General features: G+C 40.0%; 1 protein-coding gene across 1 annotated transcript in view; it reads left to right on the top strand.

Annotated features, from left to right (window-relative positions):
* The window catches only part of RIC8B (RIC8 guanine nucleotide exchange factor B), a 38940-nt gene extending 23656 nt beyond the window's left edge, over positions 1-15284 (top strand). The window contains exons 5-10 of the mRNA XM_048499218.1: positions 3573-3738; positions 4956-5051; positions 6284-6428; positions 8336-8480; positions 8914-9033; positions 14914-15284. Of these exons, the coding sequence (XP_048355175.1) occupies positions 3573-3738; positions 4956-5051; positions 6284-6428; positions 8336-8480; positions 8914-9033; positions 14914-15022 (781 nt within the window). The 3' untranslated portion in view covers positions 15023-15284. The remainder of the gene's footprint in view (positions 1-3572; positions 3739-4955; positions 5052-6283; positions 6429-8335; positions 8481-8913; positions 9034-14913) is intronic.
* The last annotated feature ends 791 nt before the right edge of the window (positions 15285-16075 follow it).

Below are 16075 nucleotides of genomic sequence, written 5' to 3'. Positions count from 1 at the left end.
GTTGGGAAGGGGAATGATTGGTGTGGTTGTAGTTGGTATCCTGTGCTCCACCAGGGTTTTTGGGCAGGCTGTTCCTGTTTGCAGGGGGAAAGGGGTTACTTGTACTTTTCCATTGTATGGGTGCCTATGGGCTACATTTTGGGTTTTGATAGCATAACTTTCCATTGGTTTGGGGTCAGTTCCTGGACTGGGACATCTTAGGGAGCTGATTAACTTCTGCCATGCCCCTAAGTCCACCCCCTTTTCCCATTGGTGCAGTAGATTGTTGTACTGTTATTCCGTGGCATTGCCACAGCAGTGCCTGGTTGGAGCACTCCACCAGTGCATCTCAGAATGTAGTGCCTTGTGTGCTCTCTGTGCTCCTTGGCCACGCCTGTCCCTCAGGACTGTGCTGCAATTTACTTTCTAGTTCACGTTAATTGGACAATCCTGCATATGTGCTTGTTGCCATAATGATTATAGCTGTTTGATATTAAATAAGCCTTTTTATTTTATAAGAGCCAAATGTATTCTATTTATACTTTATACCTCTGCTGTGCCTTTTGTCCTATATAATTTAAACTTGCCTAAGGGAGCAATGATTAAATTGAGGATTTTTATTTCCGCACATGCAAGAACTCCTGAACAAGATCACTTAAAATGCTTTAAATAAAAATCAGAGGCACGAACTAGTAGTTGCTGACCAACTCAATATTTGCCTGTGACATGGAAAGTGATTGTTCATGCTGTTTTACAAACTACGTATTGATAACTAACATAATAATCATTGCAATGTATTATTCATTGTGTTATATTCTTGACCTTGAAAGTCTCATAATTTTGTTCCTGGGGTTCATTGTCATAGTCAGGGGTGGCCAACCTCTGGCACTCCAGATGTTCATGGACTACAATTCCCATCAGCCATTGCCAGCATGGCCGACTGATGGGAATTGTAGTCCATGAACATCTGGAGCGCCATAGATTGGCCACTCCTGTATAGATAGACAAGCATTTATGTTTGGTAGAGTGACAGCAATTCAGTTTCATTAATGTAAGCTTAAATATGTTTGCATTCAATTCAGATGTTATTTTAAAACAGATATTTATTGTAACCTATTCTTTTTTTGGAAAAAAACCCAATATTAAAAAAAAATTCATATCAACGGTTCAGTGAAACTACGTGGGCTGTAATGATTCTGCCCGTCATGTCATTTCATACCACTTGACTACATTCAGTTTAAATGATTGGCTGTTGGAACAAATGCCATGTCTCCCCCTCTAACAAGATTTTAATCAAGGCTTTCATCAGTTCTACACAGTTCTTTGCTTCCACATTTGCATATCAGGAGGGGCCCAAGAGCATGAGTGGGTGGTTGTCATGTCCTGGTGATTAATGATCTTTAGGAAGCTGAGAGAGAGAGGGAATAATATATACAGCATTTCTACCCCCTGCAGGAGGAATGCAAACACTATTGTGTGAATCTGTGCACAATCGTTGACTTCCTGGTAGCTGGAGAATTTCATACACTTCTCCGCCACAAATAAAACTGTCAGAAGAGTGACAAGGATCAGAAAGCCAAGCTTAGTTATTGAAAAGAATAGCTCAGGCACAGTGATCCAGAAAATTAATTTTGTAGGTGTTTGGGAACACTACTGCTTAATAAGAAACCAGTTTTTAAAAAGGTTTTTAATGGAAGGAATCCAAGTGGCCAAATGATTGCAGAACTTAATTGTGTTAAATTTCTTGCCGTTACTGTCTTGTTGGGAACAGGTTGTCTTGCAAAACGTGAGGTGTCTAAAGCAATATCCAATCAACAGCATACTCTGTCTTTTTACTAGCTTTGGTAGTTTGGTGCTTTGTAACAGAAGCATTGGTTATGTGTTGCATGGAGATATGGGAAATATTGTGAACACGTGAAGAGAATGCAAAGAAAAAATTATCAGTTTCAGATCAGTTCAATTTGCTGTTATCCTCGCTGGATCTTCTACTTATAAATAAGTCAATTGCTTGCTTGGCACTTGTGTTGAGGCTTCTGGTCTTAATGCTGATACAAAATAAATCCATGCAATATGTAAATTCAAATTAGAAGTTATCAGTTTGCAACGGTTCCAAGAAGTTTGGATATTTGGTACCCAGGGGGAAAAAAGCCTCTTGGAATTATGATTCAGCACCCAGCAGAAATCTGCAGTGGATGGAATCGGGAAATGGGGATTGTCAACAGCAATTTTTTTTAAAACCGCAACATCTGCAAGAATGCTGGTGGTCAGTGACCTTTGGGGACAGGAAATCTCCTGCCCCTGTGGGCATTCAATATCCCTAGTCAGAATGACTGCAGAAAGCCCTTAGCGCTGCTTCTTAAACTAATAAAGAACTGGAACAGTAAAACAACACAATAATAGAGTACAGATGTGTCAGATTATGTGGTTCCGGTGTGTTTTTTAACCTTGGTTCCTGTTAGTGGAGTGTACTAGCACAGTAAAAATTTCACACCTTGAAATCCATTATTACCTAGCTTAAACTTGGGAATTCTAGAACTTGTTTTTGCTTTCCGCTTTGCTTAATCAATGGACAGTATAAAGGGGGGGGGGGGGCATAATTATTCCAGCCCCAAAGAGCAGCACAAATATGCAGCCCAGATTAAAATAAAACCCCTTAAAGTACACTGCAAAAGTCATACCTGACCCTCTTATACAAGAGCCATGGGGAAATGCTATTATTTATTACCCTGAATAATTAGGATAGTATATATAAAGTGCTTGCCCCTCAGATTCAGAGCAGCCTATTGCTATTTCTTTCCCAGGGTTTCTATGCTCCTAACTGCCTGCAGGGGGTTGTCAGTCCTTTAATTAAAAATTATGGCACTGGGACAGAGCCCCATGTGCCCAGTGTAGAAATGCTGTAGAAATGCTGCGTTCCTCTATGGTGGGTAATTATTATATTTACCTACAAGTTTCTCACTATGTACTAATACCATCTACCTCAGATCTGCTGAGACCGGATATCATAATGCAGTCATAACTACAACTGTGCTGCTATTGGAAACCAGAGCGGAAAAGGTGCATGCAGAGCAGGTACCTTACGGAAGTTAGCCAGCCCTCAGGCTGAGGTCAAGTCACATTTCCATTATATGCTGAAGGAGTTACGCATGTACGAGACCCAAATACATTATCTCAAGCAGTTGCGTAATGTGAAGGGAAGCACTGACACATTCAGTATTTTTCTGCAGTATTATTTTGTTGTAAATTTTAAAAATCTGTTAACAATAGCGTAAATTTAACCTTCTTGGGGGGGGGGGGGTCCTTGAGTAGATATTGTAATCAAAATTCAAGTATAGTGAGAATGTAGAATCAGTTACTGAAAGCACTTATTGGAATGTGTGGTAAAAATACTTTAGTCCTAATACTGGTTGCATTGGCTAGTAAGAACAACTGATTACACCAGTGGAGCAAAAGTACCCATGGTCCTTATCCCATTATAGCACTTGAAGGACTTTTATGTCAATCATTTTATACTTCAACCCTGAATTATTGGGGGGGGGGGGCTTAAAGCATGTGGTGCTACAAAAGTGAATGAATTTTTAAATCTTTTTCAGCAATGCAATCAACCTTTTAAGTAACATTCCAGCTTCTTGTTTGGATGTCCTCATCAGTCCATCAACTCAAGAAGGTACAGAAGAAGAAACTGATATAAAATACAATGGCATGAATATGGATGCAATACAGGTGATGCTAAAGTTTATGGAGAAAAGAATTGACAAGGTAAGGGCAAGCTATATGTCCATGGCAGACATAGCTCTCCCAGCAGTGGGTTTTTGTTGTCATTGTTTGTTTATTATTGCTTGCTTTATTTTGATGAAAATCCATTGCATGTTGAAACACAATCCGAGGAGAGCAGTTTTTATCAGGAAAATGGTCAGGGAGGGAAAGATTTGCTGCTACCCAGAGCTCTTGCTTCCAACAAATGCAGAGCCTCCCTCACCTGCTTCTTGAGGGGAGGGGAAAGATATAAAATCACCAATTGAACAACATCAATTGCAATATGCTGTGTAATGTCTTAAGTAGTCTGAAGAACCAACATGAGATCCCTTTTAATGACTGAAAACAACTTGATTCACAAACCCTGAAGGACCAAACCAGATGTGATGATAAGAGAGCTATGAACACATTTCCCAGTCTTTTTAGATGCTGAAGGAAAGGTTTCAACCCAGCAGCCCACTCAGAATTGAGCTAAATGGGGCAGTGGGGATGTGCACAATTTCTGTTCATAGTTAAAGTGTTTTGAGAGAGATGTTGATGCACTTTCACATGAGTTGGCCCTAACTTGATGTGTTTTCAGGTGTCTTAAAAATATGGTTGGTAGCTGACCTCTAAAAATGGGAAATGAAGCTGTATTGGGCTACCTAAAGTTGTTGTTGTATGATTTGTTTAGGATTGTCCTAGTCAAAGCCACAAAAGTATAGAATGAAGATTATATATGTATGTGTGTTTATTTTCTAGCCTGTTCGAGTTTCAAGATGCAGACAAAAATTTGAAACTATTGTGTTTGTTTCACTGACCATCAAGTGACTTCATTGAAACATTTTACCTGAAAATGCAAGACAGTCTAATCAAAATTAGTCTTTTTAGTAGAATATGAATTAGTCTTTTTGTAGAAAGTTAGTCACCCTACAGCAAGCGATCGTTCCTTTATCTTTGCCACAGGTCAACAGTGGTAGTGGTGGTGGTTTAAAAGTTTTAGGGTATTCATATATTTGAAAATGTTTGGTAAACATTTCCCCAGCAGCTTCAGTCCATAACAGCTCTCGGGTACATGCTTATCATCAGCTTTCAGACATGCGAATGACCCTCAGCTATTATGGAAAAGACATGGGTGGTCTACAGTAGGAACTGTAGATGTGGAATGTGGAGGGAAATGCCAGTGTCACTAGACGATCAACTAAATAATTGCCTCTGTACTGTTATATTATCATTTTTAGGGGAGTAGCTATCGGGAAGGCCTCACTCCAGTTCTCAGTTTACTAACAAGATGCTGTCGTTCCCATCGGAATATAAGGAAGTTTATCAAAGCTCAGGTGAGGTGGATAAGAAAAGTAATGCATTTTAATATTTAATATTCCTGTGGGGTGGAGATATATGCACACATTTGAGGAAGGGCATGGTGGAATAAGGAGGGGCATGAGTGGGTTTGCTGTATTTTATATCCCACTCACAACCCTTATAAGGTCGGAAAGGCAGGATATAAAATTTATAAATAAATACATACATATAAGGAGCTGTTGGTTTTATTCTGCTTCACTACCTCATCAAGTTGCTCAAGGTGCTCTCTGCATTCTTTCAATGAGAAGTTTCAGGCTGGAAATCAAGGCAGGATAGACTTGCTGCTTGCTACTATATATCAGTGGTTACCCCGTGAAAGCCAGTGTGGAGTAGTATTTAGAATATCAAACTAGCATTTGGGATATCCACTTTCAGATCCTTACTCTACCATGGAAACTCACAGGGAAAGTCACAGATTCACATTCTGACCTACCTCACAGGGTTGTAAAATATATAATCGAGGAGAGGAGAACAATATAAGACAGTTTGAATCCCAGTGAAGTAAATATAGCTGAAGGTGGGGTACAGATAAAGGATTAGTGGGGGACAGGCAGGGGAAAGGTTAAGGATTAGTAGGTGGGTGGGAAAGAGAGGATGAAGCAGAGAAAGTTGAGAAAGTCGAGTTGCCAGAAGGAGGGAAAGAAGAAATAATGTAGAGAAAGAAATACAGGGAAAAGTGAGGTATCCTCTGCAAGTTTTTGAAGGTTCCCCAGAGTATATCTGGGTCTAGCCACTTGACCTAAACCCTACAGCTGGGCCGTAGTTAATTGAATAAAGGCTGGAAAGGGAAGACTCAAGACAGGGGGGCAGATAAAATTAGGATGGATAGTGAGTAGGAAGAAGAGAAAGAACCTGGAAAAGGAGAGAGGCTATGGGGAGCTGTCAGGGAGGGAAAGGAGGAAATAGCGGGGCAGAGGAAAATGAAATGCTGCAGTCAAGTCCTTGAAGCCCTCTGTATTGACATATTTTGTGTAAGTTAGGAATCCTATTCTGTCACCTGTGGAGACCCAAAATAACCATCTGTGCTCTAATAATCTTAAGAAAAGAAGCTGTTCTCTTTAGCAGATGCCCTGGTTGTCAAGTTTTTTACTATCTTACTAGCTAGGCTGACATTTTTAAAGAACTTTTTACAAGAACTTTAAATAATGGTGCTAACAGTTTCCATTGCAGATTAACTACCACTTGGATGACTTTTTTTTGTTTTTAGGTGTTGCCCCCTTTGAGAGATGTATCCAATCGCCCTGAAGTTGGCACAACGCTGAGAAACAAGCTTGTGCGTCTTATGACTCATGTTGATCTAGGAGTGAAGCAAATTGCAGCAGAATTTCTTTTTGTTCTGTGCAAGGAGAGAGGTAAAAAGGCTGGCTTTTAGGGCTGGTTGTGACAGACCTGTGGTAGTCTCTTACCCAGTGACCTACTGGCAAGTAAAAACTTCCAGGCAGGGAAGCTTTTGTCAGTTTAGTGTTCCACAAATGGAACACTTTTCCACATTCTACCTAAATAGAATGTATATCTAGGCATGTTAACTTAAAAAAACACATCTGTGATGATGCCTTTTTCAAAGAAGTCCCTAAATCTAGGTTAAAAACACATCTTTTGTGTAGTAGGAGTCCCCTTAGGGTAGTTAGGCTATCTGGATGGGACTCCATATATAGTCCATGTTCGTTTATTTGAAAAACAGTTGTCACAGTGTACTGCAGGTGGTACAGAATGTGGCAGCTCAACTGCTAGCTGGTATCTCAGGATGTCCGCATATAACACCTATCCTGAAGGAACTGCATTGGTTCCCTTCTCAGTACCAGGCCCGATTCAAGGTGCTGGTACTGACGTACGAAGCCCTACACTGCCTGGGCTCTACGTATTCGCAGGAACACCTCCCATACAGATCTGCCTGTTCGCTGAGGTGGCGGGGGGGGGGGCTCATAGTGGCCCCATCATCTTCTGAGATTTGGGCTGTGTGGGACCTGTACCAGCTCTCTCCAAGTTTTAACCCCAGCCTAAACTTTGTAATTTGTTGGGATGGGCTCTACATGGACTGAATGGTTATGTGTTGGGGGTGGGGGTGGGCTAGTGTGGGAGATGGAATATAAATTGAGTTTTTAGGATGGTTTTTATATAATTGTATTTTTATTGTGCTTTTATAATTGTACCCTGCCCAGGGACTCTGGTGATGGGCGGAAAATAAATTTACAGAAATAAATAAATGTATATTTTTTAAAATGGTGATGAAATGTTTCTTTCCAGAGTAACATCTAGAAAGAATGGTAAAATCAAACTTTGATAGAGTTCCTCACCAGAATCTCCCAAGTATACTTAGTCCAGGGGTAAGAGAACAGGTTGTCTCTTGCCTGAGAAATCGACTAAATTACAGGAAGCAATAAAACAAATATGTCATTAAAAACAATAATTAAAATAGACAGCAGTAACAAATTTGAGGGCAGGACCTTGGGCTCTTAAAAGCCAAAGGGCTGGAAGTTATTTATCCTCAATACTGGGAGCAAAAGCTCTCGTGTTGTTTCCCCTTTGAAACCGCAGAAGAACTGTAGATCTGCTAATGCCCTCTGGATGACTTTTCTGAAAGAAGTGAACAGCTATTGTTCATACTTGCACAGGGGTTGCTGTGCCAACTAGAGCTGCCACGTGTCCTCAGTGCTCTGAGTTCATACCTATAATTATGCATAATTCTCTACTGTCGAACTGTTTAAATTATAGGTAATACTGAATACCTCAGCGTTGTACTACACAATGGAGGAGTGTATTATGTATTGATATCTGTATTCTTGTATGTAATGTTCTCACAAAGAAGGGACAGTTGTTCTGACATAAAAATAAAACTCATTTGTCTTGTTTTTGGACAAACCTCATTTTGTCACTTAAAGTAATTTTTTGCCACGTGTTAATTCTAAATCAAGTTTTAGAATTAGGCTTTGTCTGTCTGACAGTCCTTTGCATGGGCCCATGTACACTTCTCTGTTCGGAATCAAGGAACTTAATTGGCCTCTAGGGCAATTTTTTGCTTTAAAAAGGTGGTGAAGGTAATTTGCCAACTTCATTTGTCCCTTAAAGATACAAATATTTCATGCAGAATCAAATTTCACATTCAGACAAAAAAGACTGAGCACTAATAACAAATATTAAGGTACGTCAGTGGATAGTCTGGTAAGACTGAAATTCACAGCTTACGGATCTTGATCCAGTCCTTTTCTAAACTCAACTGTACACAAATAAATTGCTTCTTTATCTGCTTGACATTTTGCAGTTGACAACTTACTGAAGTACACTGGCTATGGCAATGCAGCAGGACTGCTAGCAGCGAGAGGACTGTTAGCTGGAGGAAGAGGGGAGAACTGGTATTCGGATGATGAAGATACAGACACTGAAGAATACAAATCTGCAAAACCAAAGTACACTATTGTTCTTCTCCCCTCCTGTTGTTAAAGCCTAGGTGTTCTGTGTTTTATGTTTTCCTTCCATTACCTTCTGTTTTACCTTTTGTCGAAAGGTATTTTCAAGATTGAGAGCTGTGCCATCTCATGTGGACCATTTCTGCCTTCAGAATCTGTTTCTGTGTGTAACAGACTCCTCTCTAACACAGTGTGTCACAGACTTCTCTCTGTGATACACCTCTGAAAATGCCAGCCACATATGCAGGCGAAATGTTAGGAGCAAGATCTGCCAGACCACAGCCACACAGCCCAGAAAACCCACAACAACCAGTTGAATCTAACCGTGAAAGCCTTTGACAATACATTTATACTCATTGTTTTTCATAATGAAGTGGCTCCCTGAAGATAAACTTTTTTCTGTTCTCTCTCCTTACCCACCTCCTTCACCAAGCATTAACCTTATCACAGGTCATTTAGAAGAGCCGATGCCCAACCCTATGGATGAAATGACTGAAGAACAAAAAGAATATGAAGCCATGAAACTTGTCAATATGTTTGATAAGCTTTCCAGGTAATACAACTACGCTGGCTTTTATTTCACAGTGGAAATATTTTTGGTTCTGTGGAGACTTTCCTTATGAGCTCTCTGATTCACCACTGTATTTGGGCTGTACTTTTGAATCTGTGCTACTGTCAATATGGTGTTAGATGCTTCTCTGACCAAAGGATATCTTCCTAGGGAATGGAAATGTAATTAGCAAATATCAATCTTTCAACATGTGGTGTTGTCTTAAAGAACCTTAAGAGCTGCTTTTCTTTAGCTAATAAATACGTTCCTGTTCAGTCATAAACACCTTTTAGCACTTATTTCCATTTCCAGCTAGAAATAAAGTAAGATTTCTTGTAAAGCCTCCGCAGTTAGCATTGTTAAAAGTTGGATCTCAGACATGCAATTGCAGAAGATAATAGTATAATTAAATATCTGCTTCCTGCACCACTTTCTCTAAATAATCCTAGCAAAAGATAATGCCTTCAAACATCTTGATTTTTCAGTTCCCAGCATGGCAACTCTATTTCTACAATGTTATGGCCAGAGGCATTAAGTTGCCAGAGACATATCTTTTAATATACATTGTAAAGGCATATATGTTTCCAAGGGAACCTATTCGCATGCATTTTAAAAGACAGCAATCCAAATCTCATTTAATATTAATCTAGTTATGCCTTGTCCAGGATGAGTCGGGCTAAGCATCTTTGGGGCCCCTTCCGCACTTACAGAATAATGCACTTTCAATCCATTTTCACAATTGTTTGCAAGTGGATTTTGCTATTCTGCACAGTAAAATCAGCAGCGAAGTGCATTGAAAGTGAGTTATTCTGCATGTGCAGAAGGGGCCTGGGTCTGATCCGTTCCCGGGTGGGAGAACACCTGGGAACCCTACCTGCACTGTTTTGCGTTCTGTGGGAGAAGACAAGAAATGAAATAAATAATAAAATTTAAAATGAGTTGCGTCAAAGGAGTACTTGAAGCAAACTTGTGAACATTCTGTGTCTGTAGTTCTTTGCAGAGCTGGGAAACCTAAAGACTTAACACACTCCTTGTAGCTCTTGGGCTGTATTGCTTACAGAGTACGTGCTGTTGTAAAACAGTAACATGGTGATGGATCAGACATAAAGTAAAAGCAGTCCAAATCTATTGTACTAATTCCAGTGGTGTATATAGACAATACTTTATATGTAGCATATTTTTGAAGCGTAGCTAATTCAACACTAATAGTATTAACTTGCAAACTTTATAGTCATATCTTTGGTTGTACAAATAGTATATAAAGATACAATGATCTACTTGGGGGAAGACTTAGGGGGAAGAATTGGGACTAATAAAAGGAAACACTTCTTCACGCAACGTGTGATTGGTGTTTGGAATATGCTGCCACAGGAGGTGGTCATGGCCACTAACCTGGATAGCTTTAAAAAGGGCTTGGACAAATTTATGGAGAAGTCGATCTATGGCTACCAATCTTGATCCTCCTTGATCTGAGATTGCAAATGCCTTAGCAGACCAGGTGTTCAGGAGCAGCAGCAGCAGAAGGCCATCGCTTTCACATCCTGCAGGTGAGCTCCCAAAGGCACTTGGTGGGCCACTGTGAATAGCAGAGTGCTGGACTAGATAGACTCTGGTCTGATCCAGCAGGCTCTTATGTTCTTACTAAGTTGACCATCCCAAATGGATAAGCTTATCAGTATTTCTCAAATTGCTCATAGAACCCGGGCTACATTTTAACCTCTTGGGGAACCACTATCATAGGACCCGGGCTACATTTTAACCTCTTGGGGAATCTCTACTGTCATAGAACCCCGGGCTACATTTTAACCTCTTGGGGAATCTCTACTGTCATAGAACCCAGGCTACATTTTAACCTCTTGGGGAATCTCTGCTGTCATAGAACCCGGGCTACATTTTAACCTCTTGGGGAATCTCTACTGTCTTTAACAACTGCCATTTCCTTGAAACAAAGAGAAGCCATAGCTTATAAACAATGTATAGAAAATGGAGCCAGTTTTGATCCAGGGACTGAAGAATTGTACTTGAGTAATGTTCAAGAAAGAATTGCACTAGGATCTGAATTTCATTATACTTACTAGATACATTTTAACTACCTTCAGGGAACAATGTTAAGCACGACTGTTCAAAAGTAAATCTCATTGTGTCCAGTGGGATTACCCGCAGGAAAGTGATTTTTAGCCTCAGTCCTACCAATCCAAAGAGCTTAGGTTGGCTTATGCCGCTCTCCCTTCTGTTGTATCCCTACAAAAATCCTGAGAATTAGGATTAGGCTGACTGTTAGTAAATGGCGAAGGTCACTCAGTGATATGTGTCAACCTTTGCATGAAGGTCTTTCTGGTTCAAGGAATAACCACTCTACCACTGCATCATGTTAGTTCTGTCAGATGAGCCACTATCTGTTTTTTAGTTCAGCTTTTGAAAAATAGCAGTAATGTGGTTTTGTGAAACAAGAAAGAGTTGAACTGAGTATTAAAAGGAGCAGCAGTGGCATAGTGGTTAAGAGCAGGTGCGTTTTAATCTGGAAGAACTGGGTTTGATTCCCCCCACTGCCTCTTGAGCTGTGGAGGCTTATCTGGGGAATTCAGATTAGCCTGTGCACTCCCACACATTCCAGCTTGGGCTAGTTCTTCGGAGCTCTCTCAGCCCCACCTACCTCACAGGGTGTTTGTTGTGAGGGGGGAAGGGAAAGGAGTTTGTAAGCCCCTTTGAGTCTCCTTACAGGAGAGAAAGAGGGGATATACATCCAATTCTTCTTCTATATAAATCATTAATAAATAAACGCCATCTAGGAATGTAACATTTTCCTAGATAAATGGAAAAACTCATTCTGTTTGAATTTCAAAAACACCTTTTCAGTTCTGAAATATTGAGCAGAATGAGCTTAGAATAGTTACCTTTATATGATGAATGATTAAGAAAGAATGAAAGGACTTTTACTCAGTATTCCAGAAGCACGTTAGAGATATAAAGTTCAAAACTTAGTTATTTTGAAACTGCACTCATTTCTCATACTATATCAAATATTAACGCCCCACTAAATGAGGTTACTAAATGAATTATATCTCATTTTTTTAAAAATAGCTAGAACCTCTATGGTACAGTTCTTTGTATTGTATAGCTTGCATGTTTGGAAGTCCTCAGCGTTAATTAAAATGCTTTATAAATATTTTCCTGCATTATATACTGGTGGCACAATTATGAAATAATTGACTAATTTAAAATGCCCGCGTGCTTTTTCCAAGCCAACACTGTATTAATAGTAGGAATCCTTTTGCCGATGAAACAGTCCCCAATTATCACAGTTTGGGTTTTGTTGTACATTGACAAGAAGTCAACAAAACTAGTATGTAACAGAACCGGCCTAAGTAGCTGCCCCACTCATTAAAAATACTGAATTAATCACAGTGATGACTGAAGAAAGTGGTGCCTCCATAGTTTTTCCTCTGCTTTTCTAATCATGGAACAAAATGGTGTACATAAAAGGGCTGGCACTATTATGTCGCACTCAATTATAGGGAGGTGAATAGGTCCCCAATATACTATTTTATCAAAGGCGCAGACTGGTGTTTGCAATACGGCTGTTTCGTTAGAGACAACCGTCATTAGTTCCATGTGTTAACACTGACCCTGTTGTGCACCAAGCTTGCAGGGAAGAAAGGCCCTTGAAAACAAGGGAATGTTTTTTGTTGTTGTTTTGAGTCGTTATCAAGCTAAATGGCAAAGAGGAAGCAGAAAGAAGGAAAGATTGTATAGATGAATTTGAAGGGATTCATAGGAGATCAGCAAGCAGAGACGAAGAATGTGTTTTACCAAGGGTTTTATTATGGCATGTTTTTCAGTAATTATCACTTAATACTTTTCTAATAGGAGCCGCATGGCGTAGTGGTTAAGTGCTTGCACTGCCACTCACATGGTCAGGAGTTTGAGCCTCCTGTGGGTCAGATACCCTGGCAGCTGGTTCATGGTCAGCTCAAGCCATTCATCCATTTCTTGGTCGGTAAATGAGTACCTAGCTCATAGCTAGGGGGTAAAGAATAGCCAGGGAAAGCAATGGCAAACTACCTCACAAAAACAGCTTGCCTATGAAATCACTGCTCGCAGTGGCACCCCAGGGTCGGACACGACTGAAGGGGAAACTTTACTTTTCTAATATGGGGGAAACCTGTTAATGGGGAGTGCTCAGTCATACAGTGCTTGGTCAAGGATTTTTAAAAATTATAATATATTCAGACATGTATCTTTATTAGAAATAAAATTATGGAAAATGCCTTCATAAATCCCAACACTGCCTGTTCAGGATGAAATAGTTTGTGGTAATTTAATCTTTCCATGTTGGTTGGCGCACATGTGAAATAATTTTCTCAGAGGAAGAAGGGAAGGCATTTCTGGATACATGTGCCCGGGAGAAAATATTTCATATTTGAGGAAACAGTATAGCTACTTGGTCAGCTAGTATTTGGGTTGTGCCAAGCAATTTTTTGCTGTACAGAAAGTGTTGCCTGCAAATGAGCTCAAGTTTTGTGTGGTTTCCGGGCTGTATGGCCATGTTCTAGTAGTATTTTCTCCTGATGTTTCGCCTGCATCTGTGGCTGGCATCTGAACAAACGTCAGGAGAAAATGCTACTAGAACACAGCCATACAGCCCGGAAACCACACAACACCCCAGCGATTCCGCCGTGAAAGCCTTCGACAATACATTGAGCTCAAGTTTCCTTTCATTTTAATGTCCTTGTACTTTTCTGGAGCCTCTTGCCATCACTCAGGAGAACTAGGGTAACAAATGCTACCAGGGTTAACTAAATGTTCCTCATAAGTTGGTGGAAAGGCACCGAGGACTTCATTCTGCGATATGGGATAGGCCACTCCTAAGGAAAGCAGAAACCTTTCAGATGAGAAGCAGATTGAAAGACTGTTTGAACCATCTATGAAAATATTGTGAAGGCTTTTGAGGGAAAGGATCAAAATGTTGCCGTCTCTGGCCTTTACAACCTTTGCCCTGTAATCCGCATATAATAAATGAGATGATAATCAAATGTGAAGCAACGAAAGGCTTAAATAAATCTTTGCTAATACTGTTTGATTGGCTTAATCAATAATTAATCATCTTTATGTGAGCCTGTAGCTTGTGGAGTAGATATAATTGGATTAGCTGTGAGAGGCCTTCAGAGCTTTGAAGAGATTAAAATGGCTGTCAATCCTGTAATTAAACAACTGCACACAAAAGCAACAGTTTAAAGGGGAGGGGGAGAAAGCTGACAATCAAAATGAATCCACAAGTACTTAAGCACCACTAGAAGTTGGCTGTGTACCACAAATAGCCTTTCCCGATTGACTCCTTTTGCTAAAGATGAATATATATCCGACTGTGGGTTTGAAGTGGAAGGGGTAAATGTGTCCAACTGGCAGGTGGAACTTCAGCAGCCATGTTAGCATTGAGAGAAAACAAAGAAAGAGTCCTTTGTTTTTAATTTAAACAGTGAACCTGTTATTTGTCTTTTTCCTATTTAGTGGTTTGACTTTTCCCCCATGTAACTTTTAATTGGCTTAGCAAATGTTGTCTGCTTCAGTGAAGTCTTTATCAGTGTTGATCTCCTGTTTCTGATACCCCCCCCTTTCCCTACTTTGTGTGTAGAAACCCCTGTTCACATTTCCATATCTAAAATATATGCTTGGTCAAAAATGGCAACCACAACATGGCTCCCCATGGTAACCTGCTGGTACAGTTTCTGTTTGTTTTTAGTAAATTTGGCATGTTACCAAAGTGAATTTGAGGTCAGAAGTTTCACATTTTGCAGTTCTGTCAAATGTGTTTGTTGTGAAGATGTGTTTCTGTGCTTATGTAACCTGGTGAATTTTTCCATAATCTTTTCTTTCTTTTTTCAGAGACCAGGTGATAACACCTATGGGAGTGCGACCAGATGGCACACTGACTCCTTTAGAAGAAGCAGTTTCTCAGTACCAAGCCAATGAACAAGATAGTTCGGACTCTTAGAGCATTGACTGCTTTACCTTTCCTTATGTTCACAGCATCTTTTATTATCTAAATAATAGACACTTGGTCCCTCTTAGCCCAGTGGTACAGCAACTATTTTATCAACCAGAATGTTCCAATTATTAATTCTGTGGTGTAATATTAGCATTTCTAAGGCCTCAGTTTATATAGCAAAACCAATCCAATTTATTAACTTAAAACTACCTGTATTTCAATGGTATGAAAAGTGTGATGTGGAATTAAAATATTAAATGTTAATGTTTATTTGTGCCATTGGTCCTTTTTTAAAAAAAAGTTGCCTCTCTTTGATTTCTATACATCATTCTATGATTAGTGGCAGGAGGCTTAAGGAGCAGCAGTGGCGTAGGAGGTTAAGAGCTCGTGTATCTAATCTGGAGGAACCGGGTTTGATTCCCAGCTCTGCTGCCTGAGCTGTGGAGGCTTATCTGGGGAATTCAGATTAGCCTGTACACTCCCACACACGCCAGCTGGGTGACCTTGGGCTAGTCACAGCTTCTCGGAGCTCTCTCAGCCCCACCTACCTCACAGGGTGTTTGTTGTGAGGGGGGAAGGGCAAGGAGATTGTAAGCCCCTTTGAATCTCCTACAGGAGAGAAAAGGGGGATATAAATCCAAAACTCACTCTTCTCTTAAGTGAAATCAAACTGAAATCTACGCTGTGTTATATTTAAAAATCAATACTGAACTGGTAATCCTAATCAGCTTTTTGTATCCTTCCAGTTGTTCTTTGCCATCATAATTAGTAGTCTTTAAAAGGCATTTGGTTACAATGAATGATTTATTTATATTATTAGATTTGCATCCCACCCTTTCCTGACCAAGGTTGGGCTTAGGGAGGCTAACAGTTTTAAGACATTTTAAACGATCAGATAATCCATATACAATTAAAACCCAATAATTAAAATTCCCATTGGCACTCCAATTTCATTTCACCACTTGGGTAACCAACCAAAGAAGGGGAAACATTCAGGAGAGAATCAAACCCAAAAGTCGGGTTCCAATTACTGAAGAAATAAGATATATCAGAATAAAG

The sequence above is a fragment of the Sphaerodactylus townsendi genome, linkage group LG06, assembly GCF_021028975.2.
Source record: "Sphaerodactylus townsendi isolate TG3544 linkage group LG06, MPM_Stown_v2.3, whole genome shotgun sequence".
NCBI classification, from domain to species: Eukaryota; Metazoa; Chordata; class Lepidosauria; order Squamata; family Sphaerodactylidae; genus Sphaerodactylus; species Sphaerodactylus townsendi.
The sequence above is the reverse complement of the archived record's forward strand: the minus strand, read 5'-3'. Positions and strand labels throughout refer to the sequence as shown.